The sequence below is a fragment of the Erithacus rubecula genome (assembly GCF_903797595.1).
Source record: "Erithacus rubecula genome assembly, chromosome: 28".
NCBI lineage: Eukaryota > Metazoa > Chordata > Aves > Passeriformes > Muscicapidae > Erithacus > Erithacus rubecula.
The window spans coordinates 1,314,172-1,341,088 of NC_136680.1; the positions used below are offsets into that span (position 1 = coordinate 1,314,172).

The following is a 26,917-nucleotide window of genomic DNA, read 5'->3' on the forward strand; positions in this document are numbered from 1 at the left end:
AGGCTGGAAAGTTATTTCAGTACATGGCAACTCTAAGGGGTTGGGTAAAGCCTCATTTTCAAGGGATTGTTTCTCTCATGGTTGATTTTAGAGCAGCATGGGGAAGATGATTTGGGGAAGCCACATCTATCAGACCACAGTCCCAAAATTCAGCTGGGTGAGCAGAGGGACAACGTGCTTTGGTTATCTCAGCTTAGTCCCCAATAAATATTTGTGCATCTGCCAAAGTTCACCAGTGAATCAACTGGTGGCTTCAGTTCAAAACACTCCAGGGTGGCAGGGGAGAGACAATGAGAGCAGGATGTGCTGCTCAGCCCCATCACCCAGGGATGGATGTTACAACCTCCTTTAAATCCTCCTAAAACCCCCAGGAAAGGCAGGGCCAGGAGCAGAGTTCAGTCACTGTTAGGCCAACACATAAAGTGACAGGGAAAGGTGTGCAACCACATCAAGCTGCTTTTTATCAACCAAGCACCTCTCAACCACAGAGAGAGGTTTACAGAAATATGTGGAAGTTGGGAAATTCCCAGGTAAGGGTTCCAGGAACAGCACCTTCACCACAAGGGAGATGGAGCCACTGCCCAGGAACACTGAGCTCTGCCATGTGCCAGGAAGATGGTGACTTACCCAGGATGCTGCTAAAAAAAACCAGGTGTGAAAAATAAAGGATCAATGATAACTAAGGGGATTAGGTGAGGATGGTAAAATATCTCCTCACTGAGGACAGGAATGAAAGAGGAGTTCCCTTGTACTTGGCAGGGCTAAGGACAAAGTTAGGGGCACACAAGAAGTGATGGGAAAAGTCACAGAATCATCTAATCCCAGAATGGTTTGGGGTGGAATGACCTTGAAGACCATCCATCTTCACCTCCCTGCCAAGGGCAGGAACATTTTCCACCAAATCAAGTTGCTCTAACCTGCCCTTGGCCATGCCCTGCCTTTCTGGGGGGACTGGGAATGCCTAACCACATCCACACCCCCAAAAGGAAGGCAGCAAACTGCAGGCTGCTCTAGAATTACACTCCCTGCAGAGCCTAGAGTTGTTTTAGGTGAGCACACCAGACTGGCTCCATTCCATCAGTGGACAAACCAACTTGGGACACACTTCCCACCACTCAGCCCTCTGAGCTCAGTAGCCAGAGCTCTCAGTTTCACAACCATGGGGAAACAGTTTCAGGGGCAGCAAGTTTCACAATGAGCAGCTGGGTAACATCTCGCTGTGTCCCCTGTGAAGCCTGTGTGCTAATTCTCTTTTCAAGGCTCCTGTTTCTTTCAGGTGAGCTTCTGAAGAAACCTTTGCCAGGATCAGAAGCCAGCAGCCCTGTGAGCTGGGGCTCCTCAGCAGCAGCTCCACGTCCTCTGTGTGACACAAGAACAGCGTGCTGGAACCCAAAAGGTGAGGATCAATATCTCAGAATGGCTTGGGCTGGCACAGACCTTAAAGCTCAACCTGTTTCAAACTCCTTTCATGAGCAAGGACTCTTCCAAACCCATCCCAGAATGTGGATCCCTGACCATTTTCTTCCCTAGGACACAGACTCAGCAGAAACACAAGAGCACAGCTCAGCAGAGGCCCAACAAGACAAATATCTGTTTCTCCACAGCCCTGCTGCCTGATCCACACATGATGCAGCTCCACACCAAGCCTGCAACTGCTCTGGCACCGGGGACACTCCAAACAAATGGCAGCTCGCCCGGCTGGGTGATCATTTTTGGATTATGTAATCCCAATACATTATTATTAGACCAAGAACAAACTCAAGCAAGGAACTGAAGACATTTCCCTGCCTGTCCTGGCAGGGGGACAGAGCCTTGTGGCAGGAATGGCACGGACGTGCTGCCCAGAGCCCCAAACAGGTCAGACTGCACATGTTGGGCTGCAGGTAACACAAAGAGCAGGATTGGATTCCAGGCCATTATCCATATTACACAACGCTGCCGTCACTTCCACCGCCTTTCAAACCAAACCCAGCACAAGGAGCCTGAGCACATTTTTTCCATTTAACCAGTGCAGCCCAAAATTCAAGCAGAGCTGGACTGGACAAACACAAGCAGCAAAGGTGTGTTTGGAGGAGGCTCCTGGCAGGGCCAGGGCTCAGCACTTCCGAGGAAGCAGAGATGTTCAACAAGCTGAGGAAACTGTTTATAGAACCGATGCAGAATGAGCATATGTGTTTAATAGCCCACTAATTGTTGCGTTATTCACTACACAAACAAGCAGCTCTTCTGCCCTTATCCCTTCCTGCCCAGTTAATCACCAGGAGCCTCTGACTATTTCTCTTTTGGGTGGCGGTGAAGGAAGCAAAGTTCATTAGTGGCCCTTGGCCACCAAACAATCCCGAGCCCAGACTTCATTTAGAAAATAAACACCACTGTTCATGTGTGACACGGACTCGGAATAGCTTCCCAAAATATTTAATGCAGCTGCCTGTAGTCTGCCTACTCTCCCTCCCCCCAAATAAAAGGCTTTCCCAATATATAGGAAAAGAATTATTTGTTTCATTTCTCAGAGAGAAAAAAAGCTAATAACTCAGTCTACCCAAGTCACTTATTCCTCCTGACTTCTCATAATGCTGATAAACACTCATTAAAATGTAAGTTGATAAACCCTGGTACAGTCATTACCTTCGTCCTCATACAGAGATTGCCCAATTCAGTGATGTGATGTAACCAACACCCTAAATTAAAAATAGTGTTGTGACAACATATGGTTTATCCTACAGAAGCTGGCAGGCAGGACGCTCCTAATGACAAACGGGTTTAGGCTCCCAGCTTCCCCCAGCAAGGTGAGGAGACAGAAATGCTCGTCGCAGCATCAGAGGCGGAAAGAAAGAATAAAATAGAAATAAAATTACACTAAAAATGACAGTTTTGAACCCCTCTCCGGTCCATCCCAACACCAGCTGCCGCGTTTTGCCATTATTCTCTATTTACATGACTAATAAGCTCTCTGGATGCATTTCAAGGAAACGGCACGGAAAAGACAATCTGGAAATTTCAAAATACAGCCTGAACGTGCCTCCCCCCCCCCCCCTCCCCGAGAGGGGAGCACCGAGATGAACAACCGGGTGTCCCGGGGAGGGGGCAGCGATGGAGAGACCCCCCTCACCCAGTCCGGGATGGCAGCACCGGGCACGGACCCGCCGCCCCCCCCCCGGCTTTGGAAACCCACGTCACATTCACCGGGGAAACGGGGGGGGCACCGACGTGCCTCGGCCCCCCTCCCCAGACACTCACGGGGACTGACGGCAGCTCCCCGTCACCTCCCGGGGGGGCTCGGAGCGCCCGCCCCCGCACCCACGGCGCACCGGGGGTCCCGCCGGTGATTACCGGGGTGGGGAGGGGGGGAGGCACCGACACCTCCCGCTGCCACCCGGGCACTGCCCGGAGAATCGCGACCCCTCCCCGGTCACACCGCGGGGAGGACCCCGCAAACACTGCCGGGGACTCGGAACACACCGGGGCGTTACCGGGAGGGGCACCGAGTGTCCTCCGGTGTCCCTCAGGCACCTGGCACCGGGATCGCCTCCCCCCCCCCCTCCCCGCCATTCCCGGTTCTCCGGTCACTCACGGAGAGAGGGGGGGTGCCGGGAGCCTCCGCACCCCCTCAGCGCCTCAGCAGGGAGTCCCCCCGCCCCAGCCCCCATACCCACTTCACCTCCCTCTCACCTCCCCTCACATCCCCGCCGCTGCCGCCCGCACAGCTCCGTCCGGGGGCCTCGTGGCGGCCGCCCGCTCCCCCTCAGCGGGGCCGTGCCCGCCGCCCCCCACACCCGCCAGCCCCGTACCTTGCAGGCCTGGTAGCTCTCGAAAGCGCGCAGGGCGCTCTCCGTGAGCTTGACGTGGAAGACGGAGACGCGGGTGCCGCGGCCGAGGCGGCCGCAGGACAGCCCGTACCCGCGCTCCGCCTGCAGCGCCGCCATCTTGGGACCGTCTCCCCCTCCGCGCCTGGGCCGCCGGGGCCGCCCGCCGCCGCCACGCCCCCTCTTATGAATTATTCATGATGCGCCGCTCCGCCGGCCACGCCCACGCGGGGCGCCTGTTGCTGGGGCGAGGAGGTGGGCAGCGGGCGCGCCCATTGGCTGGGGGATGCCGGGCGTGGTGTGGGATTGGTTAGGAGCGAAGGGGAGGCGGGGATATGTAAATTGGGCGCGGGGCATGCTGGGGAGGGTGGTCTGGTGCAGCCCGGGAGCGCTGCGGGAGCGTGGGGAGGGGGCGGCGGGTGGGGGAACCCCCCGGGATGAACCCCCCTGACCCACCCCGGGCATTTAACCCTCCGGGTGTGAACGCCCTGGAGCCCCTTGGCATCAAATTCCTGGGCATGAATCCCCTGGACCCCCCAGACATGAATACCCCGATGTGAGCCCCCCAAGCATGAACCCTCTGGAACCCCCGAGTATGAATCCCCTGGACTCACCAGACATGAAATCCGCGGTGTGAGCCCCCCAAGAGTGAACCCTCTGGAACCCCCCGGGCATGAACCCCAAGGATCCCTCAGACATGAATACCCCGGTGTGAGCCCCCCAAGCATGAACCCTCTGTGGTGGGTACCCCCTGTACCCCCCCAGGTGTGAATCCCCCAGGCACGAACCCCCCAATCCCACCGACCTCCCCAGTCATGAGCACCTCAGCATGGACCCCCTGATCCCCAGGAAGAACCTGAAGGTTCCAGGCTTCCCCCAGGGCAGATTTTGGGGTCTCAGGCTTCCCACTGAACATTCTCCCCCACCCCATAGACTCTATGTGAGCACATGTGTGGCAATAAAGAGACCCGAATGTGAAGGAATTGTCCTTTATTTGGGAAGTTCACAGTCAGTTTGGGGTGCAAGGACAGTGCTACAACCCCCATGAGCAGAGCTGGGCAGCAGTGGGCGCTGGGGGGGCTGGCAGGGCAGGGAGGGACCCCCAATGGGTTTGGACCCACAGGAAGACAGCCTGGACAGGGGGTCTCCAGTGCTCCCCTCCTCCATCCCTCCCACCACGGGTTTCTTTGGCTTCCTTTGGACATTGCACGCTCCAGGGATGTGCAGAGGAGGGCAGCGGGTACCTCCAGGAGGGCCCAGTCCCTGGCAGCCCCCCAAAAAATCAGGGAATGTCACTGCATCTGCCCCTGGGTACATCCACATCGCTTCCCACAGCTTCCTTCTCCCTGCTTCCCCCTGCCCATCCCATCCCAACACTCAGGATGGGCATGGCCAGGCCATACCAGTGTGAGGCACCTCCTGCTGCCCCTGGCACGCTCGGGGCTGGGGGCTGAGCCCCTGATTGCCAGGAGGCTGCCCGGGGGTCCCTGCTCTGCCAGCAGCTCCCTCCCCACAGCTGCACCCGCCCGTGCCAGGAGGGATGTGGGGAATATTGGGAGAGAGACCCGGCACCTCTGGCAGAGAAAGCATCCGTGTTCCTGGAGCTGTGAGTCCGAGGGAAGGGGCAGCAGAGCCTCGGGGCAGCCCCTGGCAGAGACAGGCAGGAGCCAGCACTGCTCCTGTGCCAAGGGGCCACCCCGGTGCCACCCTCAGTTCCTGGCAGCGATGACCACGGACAAGGCCACGCCACCCAGCGCGATGGCCGTCGCACCAAAGAGCCACTTCCAGGGGATGGACTGCGGGGCAGAGCACACATGAGGGGCTGTGCCCATGGCAGGGGACACGTGCCACCCTGCCTGCTCTGCCTGCCCAGCCTCCTGCACAGGACAGCCCAAAAAGGCAGGGCTGTGTCCGTGGGGACAGCGTGTGCTGCCGGCTGACAGCGCTTCCCAACGGGCAGCTGGGAGCAAAGTCCAGACCCTGCAGCTGGCAGGGCTGGGATCTGCTGGACACAGCCAGGAGCACAGGCTGTTACCAGTGCTGCCAGTGTTATCAGTGTTATCAGCAGCTGTCCTGACACAGCTCGTCCCCATCCCGCTCAGGAGCAGGGCTGTGTCCCTCCTGTGGGACATGGGGGACACTGACACATCCCCTGTGGATCCCACTCTCACCCCTGAGGAGCCTCCTTACCCAGGGCAGTTTGTCTTTGCACTTCCTGGAGGTGCTGGTGGCACTGGGATTCCCGAGCATCTTCCTGTACATCTCGGTCTCCACGTTCCTCTGATCTGCATGTTTCTTCACCAGCTTGGAGAGCTCAGCGTGGATGGTCTGGGGAGGACAGCGTGGTGTTATCAGCCCTGCACCACCCCTGCCTGCCTGCTGTGTCACCCACAGCAGCTCCCACCACTCCTGGGATGTGCAGAAATGTCGTGGAAGGGCTTAGAAACAGCTGAGGGGGTGATCAGGTCTCATCCTGCCCCATGTCCCAATGCCATGGGGCTGCACCAGGCTGGCATGGGACACCCTGTGGGTCCAGTGCCCCTTTCTGGCTGCTGAAGCCACTCCCTGCCTGGCAGCAGAGAGCAGAGCCCAGGGCTGATGCCAGACATCAGGAAAGGGATTTTATCCTTTAATCGAGACAGGAAAGTGTCTGCCTTGAGGACAGACATGTGCCAGCTCTCCCACTTTCTGTCTGGAAGCAGGCTGGGAAAGCAGGCTGAAAACACAGCCTGGTGTGAAGTGGGATTGCAGCAAGACCCACAGCGTGCCCACACCTGCCCTGCTGGGGCAGGAAAAGGCTCTGAGTCCTGTGTGGGGCCCATAGGATCCCCAAGAACAGCAGGAAGAGCCAGAGAGCTGAGCAGGGCAGGGTGGCAGCAGGACATTGTGGTGGCCCTGGTGGCACGGCCATGCTGTGCCCTCTGCTGGGGAACACATCCCCTGAACACCAACTCTGCCACAGCCCGTGCCACGCTGGGAAAAGCTGCCTCCAACACCAAAATTTGGATGTCTGGAGCCCAGAAGGCTCCTGCTCAGAGCTCAGCAGGGCTGTCACATCAGTGTAAGACATCCATCAGCATCCCCCAGAACATTTCCAGAGATCTGGGAGAAGGGATGTGTGTGACAGGCTGGCAGGTGGAGCCCAGCATTTCTGGAGTGTTTTCAGCACCGGTAGCCGTGGCCCCTGAGTCACCCACGCCACGACTGGAGCAGCACTGCCACTTCCCCAGGCAGCAGCCAGGGAGGGCAGTAATTTGCTGTACTTGTGGTTTCACTGGACACGTCACTGCCGGGCATTTGGATTTTCCAGCCCTCTCCAATTAAAAAGCTCCATCGGAACTGGGGAGCAGCTGCCCTGCCCAGGGACGTGCCAGGGGAATGGTTCCCAGTGCTGCTCCCTCTCCACCCTGACCTTGCTGGGAAAGGAAGGGTTTGGGGTGCTGCCCACCCTCCCAAGGGTGCTCAGACCACCCCTGAAGGTGCTGTGAGGCCACCAAGCACCTGCTTGTGCCACATCCCACCCGTGACCATCAGGGACTGAATCATGACACAAATTCTGATGGTCTGGTGAAATCCCCGTGAAAGAAATGGATACAACAGATCCAGACAAGGATTAAAGCCCATCTGGAGAGCCAAGACCCCCAGGATGACCCTGTGCAGGCAACACCTCCCTGTCTCCTCCCAGTCTCGCTCCTGCTGTGGTCATTTCCTGGCACTGGTTTTTGATTTCTCCCGAGGCTCTGGTCCTGCAGCTGATCATTAACTGACAGGAAATTCCTGACCCAGAGCTCGCCCTGCCCAGGCACTGGACTGAGCTCTGGCTGCTCCCACCACCCAGTGATTCACTCCTGGGGCTGCTCAGCGAGTTTGTGGGGACTCAGCTCTGCTCCACTTCCCTCAACCACAGCACGAACTGCCCGAGCCACCTGGGGAACCTGGAGCAGCCTGGACCATCCCCAAGGCATGGCTGGAGCAAGGATGGGCTGCCAGGGAGTCCTGTCACTGCCAGGACCAAAGGTCAACGTGGAGATAAGAGACCCAGCCACACTCCACGTGCTGCACCATTCCCCAGGCTCTGGGGGGCTATTCCCAGCCTCCCTTCACAGATCTGGGGACAGCTCCAGGGTGTTTCAGCCTTCCAGGGTGGACACTGAGGTTTGTAGGGACACAGACAAGGGAGAAACATCCAGGAGACCCTCAAGGGGATCACAAGCAGCACACAGCCTCAGCCTACCTTGTTTGAAGGCTCCAGCTTCAACGCTGCCTTCAGGATGGGAATGGCCTCTCTGTATTCTCCCTGCTGAGCCAGCACCTGGAGGGTGACACACAGATGGAGCAGGGCTGTCCCTCAGCCCCTGCCACACCACGCAGAAGGGACCCCTCCTCACCTTCCCCTTTCGGAACAGAGCCTTGATATTCCCCGGCTGGTGCTCCAGCACCTGGTTACAGGACTTGAGAGCTGCCTTGAAATGGTCCAACTTCAGCTGTGAGGCCGCCAGGTTGTTGAGACACTTCACCTTCACATCCAGCAGCTCAGCCTCCTCATCTGGGCTGAAATCCACTGCACAGACCCCGAGGGCAGGTCACAGCAGGGCCAGCAGCCCAGGTGAGCCTCTCCTGGTGGGGGGACAGGTACCTTTGGAGCTGGAGCCCACGATCCTGAGGGCAATGTCGTAGGAGTTGATGGCCAGCACGTAATCTGCCTGCTGGTAGAAGAAGTTGCCACGCTCCCGTTTGCGGTTGGCCAGCTGGATCTTCTCCTTCCCGCTGAGCAGCTCCAGGTCTGGAGCATCCTGAGCTGCCAGCAGCTCCACCTCCAGTGTCAGGGACACGTTGGGAGGGATGTCAGGGCTCCTGCACAAAGCCATGCCACCATTGTTACCTCTCAAGTGCTGGGCTGTATGGATTTAGCACCGTGGCTCAGAAATCTGAGCCAGGGAAGTTTCCCAGGGTAGGGAATGATGGCACTCGAGGCTGCTCATGGCAAGTGAGGAAGCAGAGGTTGGACAGCTCTGCCACCAGCTCTGTTTGGGACCACCCTGCTGCTCCTGACGTTCTGCCAGCTCACCTGCCCTGAGCTCCATAGCAATACTTGGCATCTGACACGATCAAAGCTGTCTCCCCCATCTCCAGGAGCTGCACACACAGGTCCAGAGCCTGCAGGGAACAACAAGAGATCACTGTAAACATACAATTCCAACCTCCTGCCATGGTCAGGAACATCTTCCACAAGACCAGCCTACTCCAAGCCCCCTCTGACTTGGCCAATATCATGGGGAGGGAGCACGAACAAAGGCAGTTTGATCCACAAATAGGATGTCACCGACCCCAGCCCTCCCTGTGGCCCCTGGGGCAGTGATAAAGCCAGGTGAGCTTCCACCCAGTGTTCACCTGCAGGACGTCACAGTCCCCCAGCGTGAAGGTGAGAGCAGGGTCCTCTTCCACCACGGTGCCATCCTCCAGCGTGGCCTTCAGGCGGATTGTGACGTCCTGGCCCTTTTGGGGGCGGCTGTCCACACCCTGGCCGGGCACCAGCGTCTTCTTCTTGAGCAAACCATTCCCTGAGCACAGAAAAACCAGAGGGCATCGGGACACGGTGGGGAGGGAAAAACCCAACTGCTTCCACCCTTCTCTGGCTCCTGCAGCCCCGGGGAAGCCCGAGATGCCCCAGAACCGAGCGCCCTCCTTCCTGCCCGGGCTTCTCACCCAAAACATCGAGCCACTCCTGCGGGTCCCCGGCCGCGTCCCCCGCTCCCTGCTCCGCGTCCTCCCGCGGCGGGGCCGGCGGCCGGCCCACCTCCTCCAGCGGGGGCAGCTCGCTCAGGTCATCCTCATCCTCCTCCCCTTCCTCTTCCAGCACCTCGAAATCCTCCGCCGTGTCCAGCTGAGCCGCGTCCGCCGCCGCCGCCTCGGTGCCGGTGCCCGCCCGGCCCGGGGAGCCGCTCCTGGGTTCCTGCCCGCTGGACGCCATCGCGGCGGAGCAACCTGCAGTGGCGACAGAGGACAGCGATCGGGCCTGCTCTTACCGGCAGAGGCGCTCCGCCAGCCCCGGGGAGCGCCGGGACCCTCCGGGAACGGGGGATGCGCAACGGGACAGCGGAGACTCCGGGGAAGGATCGGGCCTGGCGGGGGCGGGGGCTCGGTGTGGGTGGGATGGGGGGTCTGTCCCGGTGGGATCGGGGGGGGGTCCCGGTCCCGGTCCCGATACCGGGGGGAGGGGGGCGGCCCCGCGCCCCCCGCCCGCCCCACGTGACCGCCGCGCGCCCCCCGCCGCTCGCACCTGGCCCGCGAACGCGCGGGAGAAGCCCCGCCCCCCCCGCTCCTATTGGCCCGGGCCCGCCCACCGCGCGGCGCCATTGGGCGGGGAGCACGCTCGTCAGATACGCGCCCCCGACGCCTTAAAGGGGCCGCCACCAGCGCGGCCGCCCTGGCGCGGGGCGGGCAGCGGAACCGGGGATTCGACACCGGTACCGGAGAGGCTCCGCGATGCCCGCGGGGGTCGTGACCCTCTGGCCCCGCCGCTCTCCGGCACTTCCGGCTCGGCGCGGTGACGCCGCGGGGTCGCGCCCCACGTGACTCCGCACCCGGAAGCGGCGCGGAGCGGCCGCCGGTGCCGCCCCCGGTACCGCTGCCGTTCCCGTCATGTGAAGCGACGGGACGGGCTCCCGCAGGTGCGCGGGCGCTGCTGGTGGGAATTCCCGGGAACACCAGTGCGGTGCCAATCCCGCGTGTTCCCGAGGGAACCCGGGGCTGGCGGCGTTACCGGGGCCGGGGGGGGGGGCGGGAACAGAGGATCCCCGTTACCGGGCTGTGCGGCCGCGCCGGGAGGTGACACTCCGGGAGTGTCTCCGGTTCCCCCGGCTGAGCCACCCCGCCGTCCCGCAGCCAGGATGGAGCCCACGGCCTCGCGGGTGTTCTGCGGGAGAGTGCTGGGCATGGTCAACGCCGAGGATGTCAACGCCATCATCCAGGCGCAGAAAAACATGTGAGTCCCGGGGCAGCCGCCGGTGGGACACCCGGTACCGGGATCTTTGCCGAGCTCCGTTTGCCCCCCCCCTTCCCGCGCAGGTTGGATCGGTTTGAGAAAACCAACGAGATGCTGCTCAACTTCAACAACCTGTCCAGTGTCCGCATGCAGCAGATGAACGAGCGGTTCCTGCACCACACCCGGACCCTGGTGGAGATGAAGAAGGACCTGGACAGCATCTTCCGGAGGATCCGGTGGGAAACGGGCTGGGAACGGGCGGGGAGGGGCGTGGGGGTGTTAAAGGGGGGCGCAGGTTGGGGTTTGGGGGGATGTGAGATGGAAAATCTATGGTTGAGTGACATGTGGAGGGTGTGGGGGCTGGAGGGATGGGATGGGATAAAGGGATGGGATGGGATGGGATGGGATGGGATGGGATGGGATGGGATGGGATGGGATGGGAGCTGCTCGAGGTGAATACAAAACGTGGGATTTTGTATGATGGGATGGGTGGGATGGGGTGTTCTGGGGGTTTGGGGAGGGAATCCCTCAGCATTGGTATTTGTTTGTGTTGGCCATGACTGCTGGAGGCTGCAGCTCAGCTGCAGATCCCTCAGCTCCCCACGGACTCGGATTGTCCTCTCCTCCCCAGGACACTCAAAGGGAAGTTGGCAAAGCAGTACCCAGAGGCTTTCAGCAGTGAGTGATTCCTGATGCACGGATTCACAGAGTTGGGGAATGGTTTGGGTTGGAAGGGACCTTAAAGCTGATCCAGTGCCACCCCTGCCCTGGCAGAGACAAATTCCACTGTCCCTGATTGCTCCAAGCCTGGCCTTGGACACTTCCAGGGATCCAGGGGCAGCCACAGCTGCTCTGGGCACTCTGTGCCACCCTCCCAGGGAGGAATTCCATCCCAATATCCCACCTATTCCTGCCCTTTGGCAGTGGAAACCATTCCCCCTTGTCCTGCCACTCCACTCTCAGTTTTCCTCCTGTGGGAAGAGTCTCTGTTCCTAAGAACACTGAGACATCTCTCAGGAATCAGGAGAAGTCTATGTGCTGGCTTGTGGCTGCCTCCCTAAAACTCCAGAAAACTCCTTAAACCAGCTGCTAGAAATAACAACCAACCACCAATTTAGGTGCTGGCGATTCGGGTGATATTTTAAAATCCCTTCAAGCAGCATTTGGGAATCCCTCTCCTGCTGTCCCAGCACAAACACCCCCCTCCCCTTCCCCTCCCAGACATCCACGAGTCCCCCATCCTGGAGGACGATGACGACTTCGACCCCGTCCCCAAGAGCACCACGACCACCATTGCTACCTCTGAGCAGAGCACCGAGTCCTGTGACACCAGTCCCGACGTCATCTCCCCCACCACCAGCCAGGATTTCGAGGATTTATCCCAAAACCAGTACGAGGGCCCGGCCATGAATGGACAGAGTCTGACAGATGAGGACACAACCAACGGCCTGGACTAGGAGAACCTCCTGGAGAACTTTCTATCCTGTATTTATATTTGTGTGTTGCTTTTTATTTTTTGGGTTTTTTTGGCCTCGGGAAGAGGGAAGCCAAGGCTGGGAGAAGCTGAGGGAGGAAGGTGCTGCCTTTCTGCCTTCAAACTGCCACTGAGAGGTGTAAGCCCACGGCTTGCTTCAGGGGGAATCAGTAAATCCTGGGTTGGAAATGCCTCTTGTCCTCCCTGTGGCTAAACTCCACCGTCCATGTAGATTTTTTTGGTGCAGAAAAGCCTTTTTTTGGGGCAGAGGTGTTGGAATGTTGTCTCTGAGGCTGTGTGTGCCACCAGCTCTGTCCCTGCTGCTGATGGATTGTGCTGGCTGAGTTTTCCACCGCTGGGATGAGCCAGAGCCGTTTCCTTTGCTTCTCACACTCAGCCCCTCACAAGCTGCTGCTGGTTGCTCCACAGGAACAGGAGCTGTCCAGATCTTTCTTTTCCACCAGCACCGTGGTGTGGTGGAGGAACTGCTTGGGTTTGGGGTCCTGATGATCTGAGAGGGCTGGAGGACTGCAAGTGGAGCTGTGGGACCCATCGTGGGGCTGTGGGGTCCGTGGGGTCAGTGCAGCATTTTGGGGGCAGTTGTGGGGCCAGTCCTGGCTGTGGGGTCGGTCCCTGTGGCCATGGGGTCGGTGTGGGGCCAGTCCTGGCTGTGGGGTCGGTGTGGGGCTGGTCCCTGTGCCCGTGGGGCCGGTCCCTGTGCCCGTGGGGTCGGTGTGGGGCCGGTCCCTGTGCCCGTGGGGTCGGTGTGGGGCCGGTCCCTGTGGCCATGGGGTCGGTGTGGGGCTGGTCCCTGTGCCCGTGGGGTCGGTGTGGGGCCAGTCCTGGCCATGGGGTCGGTGTGGGGCCGGTCCCTGTGCCCGTGGGGTCGGTGTGGGGCCGGTCCCTGTGGCCATGGGGCCGGTCCCTGTGGCCATGGGGTCGGTGTGGGGCCGGTCCCTGTGCCCGTGGGGTCGGTGTGGGTCCAGTCCTGGCCATGGGGTCGGTGTGGGGCCGGTCCCTGTGCCCGTGGGGTCGGTGTGGGGCCGGTCCCTGTGGCCGTGGGGCCGGTCCCTGTGGCCATGGGGTCGGTGTGGGGCCGGTCCCTGTGGCCATGGGGTCGGTGTGGGGCCGGTCCCTGTGCCCGTGGGGTCGGTGTGGGGCCGGTCCCTGTGGCCATGGGGTCGGTGTGGGGCCAGTCCTGGCTGTGGGGTCAGTGTGGGGCTGGTCCCTGTGCCCGTGGGGTCGGTGTGGGGCCGGTCCCTGTGGCCATGGGGCCGGTCCCTGTGCCCGTGGGGTCGGTGTGGGGCCGGTCCCTGTGGCCGTGGGGCCGGTCCCTGTGGCTGTGGGGTCGGTGTGGGGCCGGTCCCTGTGCCCGTGGGGTCGGTGTGGGGCCGGTCCCTGTGGCCATGGGGTCGGTGTGGGGCCGGTCCCTGTGCCCGTGGGGCCGGTCCCTGTGGGCAGTGTCGGGTTTGGGGGGTCAGGGTTGGTCTGGGCTCAGGTCCGTGCAGACCCCCCCGTTCCCTGTGCGCGGTACCGGTGTCACCCCGGTGTCCCCACCGGAAGTGACGAGTTGAGGCGGGGCGGTGCCGGTATCCCCGCAGGAAGTGACGCAATGTCGCAAGGCGGTGGCCGTGTCCCCGCCGGGAAGTGACGCGATCGCGCTTCCGGCCCCGCCTCCCTTTCCCTCAGCAGCGAGGCCGCGGCGCGCGCGGTGCGGGACCGGAGCGGGCCCGGGGCGCGGCGTGCGGGCCCTGGATCCCGGGAGGGGCCGGTGGATCCCGGGATGGGCAGCGGGATGCGGGAGGGAGGCGGGAGCCGAGGAGGGGGGGGCTGGATCCCTGGATCCCCGGGAGGGGCCGTGGGTCCCCGGGGACGGGACTGGATCCCGCGGGAGGGCCCGAAACCCGGTGTGGGGGCTGGATCCCGGGAGGGATGCTCGGTAACGGGACTTTGAGACGGTTTGCTGGGTCGGCCCGGGGTGACGCGGCCGCCGCTCCCGCAGGTGAGAAAGTGCCAAGATGCAGATCTTCGTGAAAACCCTGACGGGCAAAACCATCACCCTCGAGGTGGAGCCCAATGACACCATCGAGAACGTGAAAGCCAAGATCCAGGACAAGGAAGGTAGTGGCGGGGCCGGGAGCAGCGGGGCGGCCCCGCGGGGGTCCCCCGGTGTCCCCAGCACGGCGATTCTGTCCCGCAGGGATCCCCCCCGACCAGCAGCGCCTGATCTTCGCGGGGAAGCAGCTGGAGGACGGCCGCACCCTCGCTGACTACAACATCCAGAAAGGTGCTGCCCGGACACGGGGTGGGGGGTTTAGGGGGCGTTTTTGGGGCGCTCATTGCCGATGTGACACCGCCCTCTCCCTGCAGAGTCCACCCTGCACTTGGTGCTGCGCCTGCGGGGGGGAATCATCGAACCCTCCCTGCGCCAGCTGGCCCAGAAGTACAACTGCGACAAGATGATCTGCCGCAAGTACGTCCCCGTGTCCCCTCCCCGTGTCCCTCCCCGTGTCCCCTCCCCTTCCTGCAGCCCCCCAGCCCCTCCCCAGGCTCTCGGGGCTCTGCTGACCTGTCCCCCCCAGGTGCTACGCCCGCCTGCACCCCCGCGCCGTCAACTGCCGCAAGAAGAAGTGCGGCCACACCAACAACCTGCGCCCCAAGAAGAAGGTCAAGTAGAGCCTCCAGCCCTGCCTGCGCTGGCCAATAAAGTGTTGCAACGCTCAGACTTGTTTTGTGGTGTTTTTTTTTTAACTGAGTTGGTGTGGTTTTTAATAAATGGAGGCTGTGCTGGGGTGGGGGGACAGGGAGGGACAGGGGTGCTGGTGGTCAGTGGCTGCAGCAGTGTGTGCGTGGACTGGGCCAGCACTGGGACCTGGCCAGGGACTGGATCAGCACTGGGACCACACACAAATCCCCCTGTTCATGCACTGGGACCCCCCCAGTTATAGGGGGTGGCTGTCACCAGGACCCCCTACACACCCCTGCTCATGCACTGGGACCCCCCCAGTTATAGGGGGTGAGTGTCACGCCCCTGCTCATGCACTGGGAGCTCTGGTCACTATTGCAGGGTCTGGATGGGCACCAGGACCCCCCTACCCACCCCCTGGGACCCCTGGCAGCCAGCACAGAACACAAACAGGCACCGGGAGCCCCCGGCCGCGTGTCCAGGCACCGGCACCGGTCACGGAGACCCCACTGCATCCCCCTACCCACCCACCGGGACCCGTGCGCTCAGCACAGGCGGCTGCACGGACCCGGGACCGGGACCGGCAGTGGCGGCGCTGCCCGTCGGTGCCGGCAGGTGGCGGCGGAACCGCGCTCCGCCCCGCGGGCCCCGGGCCTGCGCCGTGCGGCCGGGCCGGGCCATGGTGAGCGGCACCGGGACGGGAACGGGATCGGGATCTGCCCCCGGGGGACGGGAGGGGAGTCCCGGGACCGAGCGGGTCCCTGCGCGGTGGTGACGGGGGGATCCCGGGACCGGGATGGGGGTCCCGGTGCCCGTCTGTGCTGTGTTCCGGGGGGATCCCGGTGCCGGTCCGTGCACACGTGCTCGGGGGGCTCCCGGTGCGATTGTAGCGGGGTGGGGACATCCCGGGTCCGTGCACACACGGACGGGGGGTCCCGGTGCCCGTCTGGGTTTGTGTGAGCGTGGCCAGGGGTCCCGGTTCCGGTCCGGGCATACGCAGAGAGGGGTCCCGGTGCCCGTCGGTATCGCGGGCACGTGCCGGGGTGTCCCGGTCAGTCCGGTTCGTGCACGGGTGGCCTGGGGGCCCGGTGGGTGGGCAGGGGGATGTGAGGGGTCCCGGTGCCTGTTTGCGTTCTGTGCACGAGGCCGACGGGTCCCGGTGCCGGTGCTGCGACCCCCAGAACCGGTGCTGTTGATGATCCCGCCGGGCAGTACCGGCTGTGCCCGGAGCCCGTTACCGGGTCACTGGTGCCACCGCGTCCCCTTCTGTCCCGCAGACGGGCGAGGCCGTGCGGGAGCTGCTGCAGCGGCTGCGGGCGCTGCAGAGCGAGCGGGTCGAGACGTACCGGCTCTTCGAGGAGTGAGTACCCGCACCGGCTCCGGTACCGGGGCGGGCGGGGGCACGCGGGACACGCGGCACCTCCCGGGGCGGGGCACGGCACCCCCAGCGGGGAACCGGATCCCTCATCCCGGTTATTGTGCATCCTGTTGGGACGGGGCCACGGGGGTGGCTGATGAGCTCCAGCTGGCAGCGGGACTCAGCGCTGGACACCTGAATCCTATTTTAGCATCCAGCAGGCCATGGACTTGCTGGGATGCAGGGTTGTGTGTAAAGGAGGAAAAAATCCAAACCCCCTACTTTACCCCCCCCAAAAAAAGCAGTTTGCAGCTGGGTCCTGTGTGAGGCTGCCTGGTCCTGCTCCCAAACCCAGGCAGGAACAGGCAGCAAAACCCTCCTGGTGCTGAGTGTGGCACAAAGCAAAGGGGGCTCAGCTCCGGGACGGGCACCCCGGGTGTGGTGACAGTGGCTTCTGTCCTCAGGGGCCACCGGGCGTACCTGAGCAGCGCCCCCCACTATGACTTCCCTCGGTACCGGCAGCTGGTGCACGAGGTCACCGTGGCCTTCAGCGGCATCTCCCGGGAGGTGCTGCTCATCGCCGGGCGCCTGCGGGACGAGCTCGGCCGCCCCGAGCTGGCCCAGCACCTGGCCCGGCTCCAGGAGCGCGAGCAGGAGAAGCTGCAGCTGGTGGGTGCTGGGGTGAAGGTGGGGGGGGTCCCTGGGGCTGGTTTGGGGGGTCACAGCTCCTGTGGTATCCCCCCGCAGACGGCGCAGCTGCAGCTGGCCCGGCAGCAGGCACAGGACCAGCCCGAGGTGGACGCCCATCAGCAGGAGGTGCAGGAGCTCAAGCACAAGTAGGTGGTGGCCTCGCTGTTGTCCCCCCTCATTTTGGGAAGGAAGACCCCACTACCATCCCTATTTTGGCACGGCACCCCCTCCCCAGCCCGCAGAATCCTGGAATTGGAAGGGGCGCACACGGATCATGGAGCCCGGGCCAGGAGCCCCTTCCCTGTGTTTCCCCGCCCTCCCCCCGGCCCAGGGGGGCCCAGATGGTGCCTTCGGGGTCTGGCGGCGCTGCGTGGCCGCGTCCCCTCGGCCTCCCCGGGCTGAGTGTTTCATAAACAGCGCGGGGAAGGCGAGGCGGCCCACATAATACGCTCCATATGGGCTTTATTTATAGTTTCCATCCGCTCTCGTAGGCTAATTAAAACCATTGAGGCAATCAGCGAAATTCTCCAGGACCTTAAGTACGATTCGGAAGAAGTTGAGTGATGGGTGTCCCCGTGGGAACGGCTGGAGGGGCCGGGCTGGTGGAACGGGGGCCCCGCTCGTCCCCCACCCGCTCCCGGTGCACCTTGGCAAGGTGGGCATTGTCCTCTGGGCCCCTTTTCTGGGGCACAGGCTGGAATGGGTGGGGAAGCCCCCTCTGGGACCAGTGGGGTCCCCCTAAATCCTGAGTGTCCCTCAGCAGAGGGGTCCGGCATGGGGCTGGTTCTCCTCCCTGGCTGTGCCGGGGCTGTGCCAAAGGCAAACCATGCCCTGCAGTGCCAAGGGGCTGCCATGCTTTGGCCCCCATCGAGGTGGGCACTGTCCCTGCTGCCAACCAGAGTGTCATGGGAGCAGTCCCCCAAAAACCACACCTTGGAGACCAGCTGTGCCCCCAGCCCCACTGCAGCTCCGGTGCTCCACAAGCGCTTTTTCTATGGTCACCCCAAATAAACCTGTCCCTGTGGAGCTGGCCTGGCTGGTGTGATCTCAAGGGTTCGTGTGGCCCCTGCTGCCCCAGTGCCACCCCCTCCACCTTGGCTGGGTCCCCTGGGAGCCCCGGGATGGGGTGACAGGGGCCACGGGCCCCATTTGGCTGCCCGCTGCATCCCCGTCCCCGCGCAGCACTGCCACTCCGCTGACGCAGACCCCGGTGGGGTTTCAGAGGTTTATTGGCATTAAGCTTAAATCTGTTCCTAATTGACTGAAATGGAACCAAAATAAGGCTGGTTTGAATCAAAACTGGAGCAGGCACTGGGCAAACCCCAGCAGCCTCCAATCAGCCCGCGTGGCTCCCCGGGGACGGACCCCCCCTCCGTGCACTCGCACGTGGGACCCCGGCGAGAAAACGGCCAAAATCGCTTCCCGAGGGGGAACTGCGGCGAGGGTGGGGGTCACCCGGGAAGCCCCCGCCGCCCCTTTCATCCCAGAGGCTGCTCCGGCTGGCGGAGCAAAGCCCTCGTGCCCCCTCCGGCCGGGCAGGGATGGGGGGTCCCCTCTCTGCTCTGTCCCACAGAGCCCCCGGGGCTGGGCCAGCCCGGCCCCCCAAGCTCAGCCCACCCCATCCCCCAGGGCTGCGGGGCCGCGCTGCGCCCCGGCCGCCTCCCAACGCCCCCTCGGCGGGGCCGGGGCGGGCGCGGGCGGTCCCGGGTGGGCGCCGGGCGCCCCGTCCCATCCTGCCGGCGCTCGGTCCCCCGCGGGCTACAACTTATCGCCGGGAAGAACCTGCGGAGAGGAGCAGAGCCCCGCGTCGCCCCGGGGTCGGCGTCACCCCCCAGCATCCCTGGGGTGGGGGGTCACCCCGCGTCCCCCCCCCCCCTCCCCGTTCCCACCCAGCCGGGGAGAAGAAGTGCGAAAGGCTCCTTACCTACCTGGTTGCGTGTTTTGTGCGATTTCTGCAGCCACACGCGCCACTGGTCGTAGAGTTTGATGCCGAGGTTGGAGCAGCCGTAGGCGTGTTTCTTCACCCACCCGAAAAACTGCTTCAGCTCCCGCCGCAGCGTCGTGTTCTGCTCCCCGCCTTTGGGGTCGCAGCCCCCCGCCACTCGCTCTGCGGGGACAAAGGGCTCAATGTCACACGGGAGGGACTCACCTCGACCCTTCCCATCCCCGCCGTGAGGAACACGAGCAGGTTTTGACTCCCAGCTGGGAAAGCCGAGCTCCCAATTGGTTCCTTTGCCAGAAATCCAGGTGCGGGGCACGGAGCGGGGAAGGGTCCCCGGCGGCACCGGCGGCACTCACCGCTGCGCGGGGTGGAGGCGGCCGTGGGGTTGCTCCAGTCGCTCCAGATCCCGGCTTTCTTGGAGCCGTAGATGCTGAAGGGATTACAGCGCACCTGGACGAAGTAAACGGTGCCGGGGCGCAGGCCGGCCAGGCGACAGGAGGTCTGGTTGCCCACATCATCCACCACCTGCGGAGGGAGGAGATGGGACAAGTGGCCTCGCTCATTCCCCCTCATTTTGGGAGCACCTGGACCCTCGGCCACCCACCTTCCACTCGGCGCTGTCCTCTACCCGGTATTGGATCTGGTACTTGGCTTGGAAGAGGAAATCCTTGAGGGCCGGGGGCGAGCTCCAGCGCACGCTCAGCTGGTCCTCCAGGTCGCCCACCCTGCTGACATGCACGTCCGACGGCGGGTCCGTGGTGACTGCGGGGACAGCGCAGGGCTGGCGGCGACGGCGGGGGCAGCGCCGCGGGGCCGCGAGGGTTAAGGAGCCGCGGATGTAAAAGCGACTCGGAGCAAACAGCCTAATTCGATTAGGAGCAATTCTGCTCACATATCGCCCATTTCCTGCTGCCGCCGCCCCAGCCCGGCGCGGCCCCTCCCGCCGGGTCACCGGCACGGCGGTGACACGGTGACACCGCGCCCGTGCCGTGCCTCACCCACGTCCAGGATGTCCAGCATGACCACGTCGGACACGGCCACCCCCAGGCGGTTGGACGCCTCCACCCAGATCTCGTAGGGCGTGAACAGAGCCAGGTCCTTGGGGATGTGGCACGAGTAGGTTCCAGCCGTGTGATATTCCTGGCAGGTGTTGTCCTGGCCGTACCACCTGTGGGCAGGTGATGGGTGAGGAACCAGCACCGCTCCTCCACCCCCAGGATACTCCCGTGGGTTGTTTTTTGGCTGTTCCAGAATTGGGGGACCGGCCCCGTGGTTCACCAAACTCAAGCAGGCCCACAGCAGCTTCTCCTCACCCTTCCCAGCTCCATGAGGAAACTCATCACGGCAGGAGTCAGCCAGGAGGCATCGAGCTGCCCGTTCCCTGTTTCCCATTAAATCCCAGTCCCAGGTTTTTAACAATAACAGGGATGAAGGTGAGCACCCACCTGCGTTTGTACTTGAGGGTGTAGTTGGTGTGCAGGAAGGTCTCCCCTTCTGTCCCCGGTGCCCACTTGCAGGTCAGGTCCTTCATGTTTTTGGACCAGCAAGTGATGTTGACTGGTTTTTCTGGGGGTACTGGGAGAGACAAAAACCAAAAACAAGATGTTCCAGAGCTGGTTTTTTTCCAGCCACGGAGACTCAAACCCCAAATCCAAGCTGCGTTCCCAGCTGAGCCTCTGTATTCCCAGGAATGCGTAGCGACCCAAAAAACAACCCCGAGCTGCATTCCCCGTCCCGATTCTGTATTCCTGGGATGGAGCATCGTCCTTAAAATAGCCCGAGATAAAATCTTACGATTATTGGTTCGGACAAGCGCCTTTTAACCGAGGCTTTGCCGAAACGGCCTCTCAGCAGCACAGGGGTTGTGGCTCCACCAGGGCAGCTCCTGGCACGTTTTGGTGATAACCAGGGCTCTGATCCCTCCATGGGGATCCCCGGCTTCTCTCCCGTGGGGGAGGCACATCCCAGTGCTGGCCAGACCCGGTACAGAGCAGCTGGACCCTGGCACAGAACAGCTGACCCCCAGCACCAGCTGGACCCTGGCACACATTGCAGCTGGGCACAGAATGGTCAGACCATAGGACAGAGCAGCTGGACCTCAGCATAGAGTGACCAGACCCCAGCACAGAGTCACCAGACCCTGGTATAGAGTGACCAGACCCCAGCACAGAGTGACCAAACCCTGGCACAAACTGACCAGACCCCATTACAAGCTGACCAGATCCCATTATAGAGTGACCAGACCCCAGCACAGAGTGACCAGACCCCATTACAAACTGACCAGACCCCATTACAGAGTGACCAAACCCCATTACGGAGTGACCAAACCTCAGCACAGAATGACCAGACCCAATTACAAACTGACCAGACCCCAGCACAGAATGACCAGACCCCATTACAAACTGACCAGACCCCATTACAGAGTGACCAAACCCCATTACAAATTGACCAGACCCCATTACAGAGTGACCAAACCCTGGCACAGAATGACCAGAACCCATTACAAACTGACCATACCCCAGCACAGAGTCACCAGACCCCATTACAGAGTGACCAGACCCCATTACAGAGTGACCAAACCCCATTACAGATTGACCAGACCCCATTACAGACTGACCAGACCCCATTACAGACTGACCAGACCCCATTATAGAGTGATCAGACCCCATTATAGAGTGACCAGACCCCATTACAAACTGACCAGACCCCATTATAGAGTGACCAGACCCCATTACAGACTGACCAGACCCCATTACAAACTGACCAGACCCCATTACAGACTGACCAGACCCCATTATAGAGTGACCAGACCCCATTACAGACTGACCAGACCCCATTACAAACTGACCAGACCCCATTACAGAGTGACCAAACCCCGGCACAAACAGCGGCACCCACGTACATCCAACATAAAGGCAGGAGCCGGCCAAGATGCCGCCGTCTCTGCTGTGACACACCAGGTTGTCCCCCGACTGCTGCCTGGAGCCGTTGAGGCGAGCGAGGGCCACGCTGAGCGTGGAGGGCCCCAGGGCGGCGTAGGAGGCGGCCGGGAGGCGCCGCCCGTTCAGCGTCCAGTACAGATCCTCGGCTTTCAGCGGAAAGTCCGGGCTGACCGTGCACGTGGCGACCAGCGAGGAGCCGATCAGCAGGGTGGGGTCTTGGGGGGAAATCACGGCGGGGTCTGCAGCCGGAGAGACAGAGAGCGGGGGGGAAAAAAAATCAATTATGTGCAGCTTGGGGCTCTTTAAGTATGTCTTGTATCTGTTTGAATAAATTTTATATCTGCTTTACGTTGATTTGAACGCCTTTAAGTCTCTTCTGTATTCGTTTAAACACGTTTTATATCTATTTAAATGCGTTGTTTTGCTATTTTACATCGATTTAAATCATCACGTCTATATCAATTTAAATCATCGTATATGTTTTATATTAATTTAAATGCATTGTTTAGCTATTTTACATCGATTTAAATCATCACAAGCCTATCCTGATTTAAATCACACATCGATTTTATATAGATTTAAATCATCACATATCTATTTTACATCAATTTAAACACACTGGTTTCTATTTCACATCAGTTTAAACACACTGGTTTCTATTTTACATTGGTTTAAATGCGTTTCATATCTATCCTTTACTTCTACATATTTTATACCTAAAGACACTTTATATCTTTTGTATCTATTTAAATAGTTTTATATCTATTCTGTATCTCAATACATACCTCTTTTATCTATTTAAACACACTTTATGCCTACTTTTATATCAACATGCATTTTATATCTTAACTTTCAATATCTCTTTTTATATCTACATCTATTTTAGAACTCTAGAATCACTTTTTATATCCACTTTCTATCTTCTTTTTTTTTTTTTCTCCCCAGGGCTGGGGCGGGGCTGGGTCGCCGCTTCGGAAATTTTTCCGCGACAAAAAGGAAAATTCCAGGGGATTTCCCCCCCCCTCCCTCCTTTTCCGAGGTCCGGCATTTCCCTCCGCGAGGGGAAATTCCCAGCCCGGTTTATCCCGGGACCCCTCGGCCCCGCTCCGGGGTGTTCCGTGTCCGTCAAGCCCTTATCGGCTCCATCCGCACGCGCCGGGCTAATATCCCAAATTACCTCCCGGAAAGTGCCGCGACCTCCCCGCCCTTCCGACCTCCCGGCCCCGATCGGCTTTCAGCGCCCGCCCGGCATTCCCAAAATCCCGTCACGCCGCAGAAATCCTAATGAGGGGTCCCCGCTGCCCGCCCTCCGCAATTAGAGCTCCGAAATCCTCGCTACGCCGGGGGGATTTAATTAGGAATTGCCGCCGTGTTTGGGGGATGCTGGTGAGGGGGGGTAAAGACAATCCAGCGGGGAAAAGCAGCTCGGGGTACCCCAAATATCCGTGGGTTGGTGCCGGACACCCCAAAGCACCCTGAGCATCCGTGGGTTGGCACCAGGTACCCCCGGCGCACCCATGGGGTGGTACCAGGCACCCCAAAAATCCACGGGACGGTGCTGAGCACTCCGGGATACCCCGAACATCCACGGATGGTGATGGATTCATCCCACCCCCCAAAACAAACCCTTCCCAAGGCCAGCCAGGCCTCTGGAAACCTCATCCCCCCTCTCTGCCAACGAGCCCACCCCGCTCCGACCCCGCCACGAGCCGAGCCCGGAGCTGCAGCGGCGGTGCCGATAACGGAGCCGGCGCTGCGAGCCCTGATTCTCCTCAATCTTAATCTAAACAGCCCCAGAAACTCACACGAGCGCCGTAAAACAGACACGTTTCCCATCCTCCGAGCAGGACCCTCTGGAGGGGCCAATTTTCTCTTTCTCTGTATTTTTTTTTTTTCCCTCTGGATTTTGGTTTTTTTTCCCCTCCTCCAAGCCGGACTCTCTAGAGGGGCCAATTATATATGTATATATATTATACTTTTTTTCCCCCTGGAATTATTTTCCCCCCTCAGCGCGGCCGCAGAGCCGAACATGTGTTTTAAAAGGGAAAAGTGTGAAGTTTTCCGAACGGAGAGGAAAGGGCCGGAGAGACGCAGGCAGGCTGTGGAATGTGCAAGTTGCAACGAAAATACCTGCTCGGGGGTTTTATGGCTTCTCTATTGCAAAAAAAAAAAAAAAAAAAAAAAAAAAAAAAAAAAAAAAAAAAAAAAGCTGATCAGGTGCTAAGTAATGCTATAAAGTAAAACCACATTTTCAAGGTGTCGGGAACGTTTATGCTTTTCTTCCGAAGGGCCGGATTTCATTTTAGTTTTATATCGGAGTTTTAAGGGGTTGGGAAAGAAAAGGGGGAAAGGGAAAAAAAACCCCTCCGATAAGTGTCAGAGATCACACAGTTAAAAAAGATTTATTGAGCTGTGCAGGGGGTTAAAGGAAATAGAAATAATTGCCCTGAAGAACAAAAGGGAATTTGGGAAGCTCTGAATTCCACAGGAAAAATAAAATTAAATATATGTGTGTAGTTAGAGCTCTTCTAAAACTCGAGCAGCGAGGTTTGCGGGCAGACACGGTACCCAAAAAACGCTTTATCCCTCTTTCTACTCTGCTCTCCAGTCTTTTTTTCCCCTTCTCATCCCCGACTGGCATTTCTCGTGCCCATCCCTGGGCTCGAGGAGGTATTTATAAAAAGCCCAGGCATTCCAGCGCGGCCGAGCTGCACCGAGGGGAAACTTTCGCTCTCTAAAAGGAGATTTGGCTTCGCCTTCGCCAGCGCCGCACGTCGAGGGGCCGCGGGGCCAGCGCTTGCCCCGGACCCCGTGGGGAGGGGGAAATGGGGGTTCGGGGGGAGACTCGGCTGATTGGGAGGAGAAAAGTTTGGGATCAGCCCCACCAAGGTCCGGCTGTGGCCTCGTGTTGTTCCCAGCGGGATCAACCCCTCCGGGCACTGGGTGGGCACCGGGGTGGGCACCGAGAGCCACCGGGACTGGCCGGGGATTTTTGGGGCGTTCCTTCCCCCCACCCTATTCCTCCAGCAATTCCCGCCCCAATTAACGCCCTGAGGACTCCCCGTTCGGGACGGGGTTGGGTCGGGGGTCCGCGGGAGGGGTCGCGGGAGGTGCCGGGCGAGCGGTGCCGTTTCTGGCGGGTCCCGTTGGCGCGTCGGAGCGGAGAACATCCCTGGCCTTGAGAAATTCCCATCATAGGAGGAAGCCAAACTTCCTGCTGCGGGGAGCGGGATCTCACCCTCCCCTGGCAGGGGGGGCAGCGGGGCGGCGGCCGGGACGGGGGGTCCGTCGGGTTTAGGGCTCTGTGGGGAAGGGGGGACCCCTTGGACCCCCCCATGGCCGGGGGGACCCCGATCCCCGCGGGGCTGAGGCCGCTCCGCAGCTCAGCCCACAGGTGGCACCTCCCGGACCTGCCACCGCCGGGTGGGGCCCCCAAATTGGGCATCACTGCGGGACCCCCCAGGGGGATTTTTTTTTGGGGGGGTGGTCTTTGTTCTCCATGGGGTAGGGAGGGAGATCCCTATTGTTCTGGGTGGGAAAAGGGGATTCATTGTTCTCTGGGATGGGGGGGCGGCTCTCTGGGGGGAAGGGGGGACCCCGTTATTCTCGACAGAGGGAGGGGGGGGTCTCAGAGGCTTCGGGGAGGGGTAGAGGGGGGCGATGGCTCCCGGGGGTGCGAGGGGGTCGCGAGGGGAAGGGGTTCGCTATTGTTCTCCGGGCGGAGGCCGGGGGTTTCCATTGTCCTGGGTGGGGAATGGAGCCGCATTGTTCCGCGGGAGGGGGGGCTGGACGGCGGGGAGGGGGGACAAGGGGGGACCGGCCCTTCTCGGGGTCCCCCTTCTCCGTGGGGAGAGGGAGCACTCGCTGCTCCGGGGGAGGGGGGGCTCTCCTCGCTCCTCTCGGGGATGGGGGGCAGCACAAAAAACGTTCCTCTATTGTTCTCTGCGGGGAAGGGGCGGGAGGGGGGTCCCGGCTGGGCTGTCGGGACGGGGATGGGGGGTCCCGGCTGCCTCTCGGGAGGCGATGGGGGGGTCCCAGCTGCCCTCCGCGGGGGGGTCCCCGTCCCTCTCCGCAGCAAGCAAAGCGCAGCCCCGAGGTGCGCCCGGCGGTGCCCCCGCCGCGCCCGGGACCGCTCCGCATCCCGGGGCCGGGGGGGACGCGACACACGGAGAGGAACGGGACAGCCCCGGGGGGGTCCGCATCCCGGCACCCGTGCGGGGGGGGACAGAACACACAGAAAGAGCGGTGGAGCTCCGGGGGGGCTCCGCGTGCTGGCACCGGAGAGCCCGGGGGCTCCCGCAGCGCCCGCGTGGCCCCGACGGGACCCCCGCCCTCCCCGCGCCCCCTTGCGGGAGCCGCCCGGTGCTTGCCGGTACTCACAGGAGAGCGGATCGGCGCGGGGCAGGCGCGGGCACAGCAGCAGCAGCAGCAGCGGCAGCATCGGCAGCAGCGGCGGCGGCGCATGGCCTCCTCCGGTGCCCGTCGGTGCCCGGGGCGGCGGAGCGCACCGGCACGTCCGGGGAAGTCCCGAGCAAGTCTGAGCAACCCCCGGTTACCAAAGCCCCAACTGCCGCCCTGGCCCCGCCCCGGGACCGCCCCCGGGGGGGCAGAAAGCCAACCGGCCCCGCCATCCCCCCCCCCCCCGCCGTCCCGCTCCGGTACCGACCCCGGGACAGAGCCCGGGACCGGCTCCGGGACTGGCCCCCGCCCGGTGCCCGCTGCCGCCGCGGGATGCTTGACCCCCCCCAGCCCCCCCCGGGGCCGGTGTCCCGCTCCCCCCGACCCCCCCGGTAGGTGAGTAAGAGCCGCCCCGGGGCCGCCGGCCCACGGCTGAGTCACTCGCGGACCCTCCCGCGCCCCCGGGGCCGCTCTCGCCGCTGAACGGGCCCCCCCGCCGCGGCTTCCCCACGCTCCAAGCGCCTTTAAGATCCAAACCCCTGTTATTGCTTTTTTTTTTGGGTTGAAAACAGGAATATCATCCCATAAATCCCGATGTTTTCTGTCGAATCCATCACTTCTGGGCTTTCCTCCTCAAAAC

At 61.5% G+C, this 26,917-nt stretch overlaps 6 protein-coding genes across 10 annotated transcripts in view; 3 read left to right on the forward strand and 3 right to left on the reverse strand.

Annotated features, from left to right (window-relative positions):
- ELL (elongation factor for RNA polymerase II) overlaps positions 1 to 3,970 on the reverse strand; it is a 50,631-nt gene extending 46,661 nt beyond the window's left edge. Inside the window, exon 1 of the mRNA XM_079328295.1 lies at positions 3,789 to 3,970. Within this exon, the coding sequence (XP_079184421.1) occupies positions 3,789 to 3,923 (135 nt within the window). The 5' untranslated portion in view covers positions 3,924 to 3,970. The remainder of the gene's footprint in view (positions 1 to 3,788) is intronic.
- An 808-nt stretch (positions 3,971 to 4,778) lies between these two features.
- FKBP8 (FKBP prolyl isomerase 8) lies at positions 4,779 to 10,392 on the reverse strand. 2 transcript variants are annotated; one of them, XM_079328653.1, is made up of 9 exons: positions 10,275 to 10,392; positions 9,510 to 9,788; positions 9,195 to 9,364; positions 8,872 to 8,960; positions 8,440 to 8,657; positions 8,192 to 8,364; positions 8,038 to 8,115; positions 5,994 to 6,131; positions 4,779 to 5,599 (listed from the first exon to the last, which is right to left on the reverse strand). In XM_079328653.1, the coding sequence occupies exons 2-9, from the start codon at positions 9,772 to 9,774 to the stop codon at positions 5,513 to 5,515; spliced, it is 1,218 nt and encodes a 405-aa protein (XP_079184779.1). In that variant the 5' UTR covers positions 9,775 to 9,788; positions 10,275 to 10,392; the 3' UTR covers positions 4,779 to 5,512. The 2 variants fall into 2 exon arrangements, with proteins under 2 accessions (XP_079184779.1, XP_079184778.1); XM_079328652.1 differs by lacking the exon at positions 10,275 to 10,392 and adding an exon at positions 10,084 to 10,192.
- A 263-nt stretch (positions 10,393 to 10,655) lies between these two features.
- KXD1 (KxDL motif containing 1) lies at positions 10,656 to 14,366 on the forward strand. Its single transcript, XM_079328654.1, has 5 exons — positions 10,656 to 10,788; positions 10,872 to 11,024; positions 11,420 to 11,466; positions 12,010 to 12,273; positions 14,265 to 14,366. Exons 1-4 carry the CDS (start codon positions 10,694 to 10,696, stop codon positions 12,243 to 12,245), a joined length of 531 nt encoding a protein of 176 aa, XP_079184780.1. The 5' UTR covers positions 10,656 to 10,693; the 3' UTR covers positions 12,246 to 12,273; positions 14,265 to 14,366.
- Positions 14,259 to 14,985, forward strand: UBA52 (ubiquitin A-52 residue ribosomal protein fusion product 1). Its single transcript, XM_079328655.1, has 4 exons — positions 14,259 to 14,383; positions 14,463 to 14,549; positions 14,633 to 14,735; positions 14,845 to 14,985. Exons 1-4 carry the CDS (start codon positions 14,281 to 14,283, stop codon positions 14,936 to 14,938), a joined length of 387 nt encoding a protein of 128 aa, XP_079184781.1. The 5' UTR covers positions 14,259 to 14,280; the 3' UTR covers positions 14,939 to 14,985.
- A 585-nt stretch (positions 14,986 to 15,570) lies between these two features.
- REX1BD (required for excision 1-B domain containing) lies at positions 15,571 to 18,021 on the forward strand. The gene is made up of 5 exons (XM_079328307.1): positions 15,571 to 15,630; positions 16,226 to 16,308; positions 16,770 to 16,974; positions 17,053 to 17,141; positions 17,487 to 18,021. The coding sequence occupies exons 1-5, from the start codon at positions 15,628 to 15,630 to the stop codon at positions 17,557 to 17,559; spliced, it is 453 nt and encodes a 150-aa protein (XP_079184433.1). The 5' UTR covers positions 15,571 to 15,627; the 3' UTR covers positions 17,560 to 18,021.
- Positions 18,022 to 18,205: 184 nt separating this feature from the next.
- CRLF1 (cytokine receptor like factor 1) lies at positions 18,206 to 26,450 on the reverse strand. Of its 4 annotated transcripts, none has more exons than XM_079328300.1 (8): positions 26,260 to 26,448; positions 21,840 to 22,118; positions 20,383 to 20,512; positions 19,936 to 20,105; positions 19,542 to 19,699; positions 19,294 to 19,462; positions 18,920 to 19,102; positions 18,206 to 18,835 (listed from the first exon to the last, which is right to left on the reverse strand). In XM_079328300.1, exons 1-8 carry the CDS (start codon positions 26,318 to 26,320, stop codon positions 18,474 to 18,476), a joined length of 1,512 nt encoding a protein of 503 aa, XP_079184426.1. In that variant the 5' UTR covers positions 26,321 to 26,448; the 3' UTR covers positions 18,206 to 18,473. The 4 variants fall into 4 exon arrangements, with proteins under 4 accessions (XP_079184426.1, XP_079184427.1, XP_079184428.1 ...); XM_079328302.1 differs by having other exon boundaries at positions 18,606 to 18,777; positions 18,924 to 19,102; positions 26,260 to 26,444; XM_079328303.1 differs by having other exon boundaries at positions 18,626 to 18,777; positions 26,260 to 26,445.
- Positions 26,451 to 26,917: the final 467 nt, after the last annotated feature.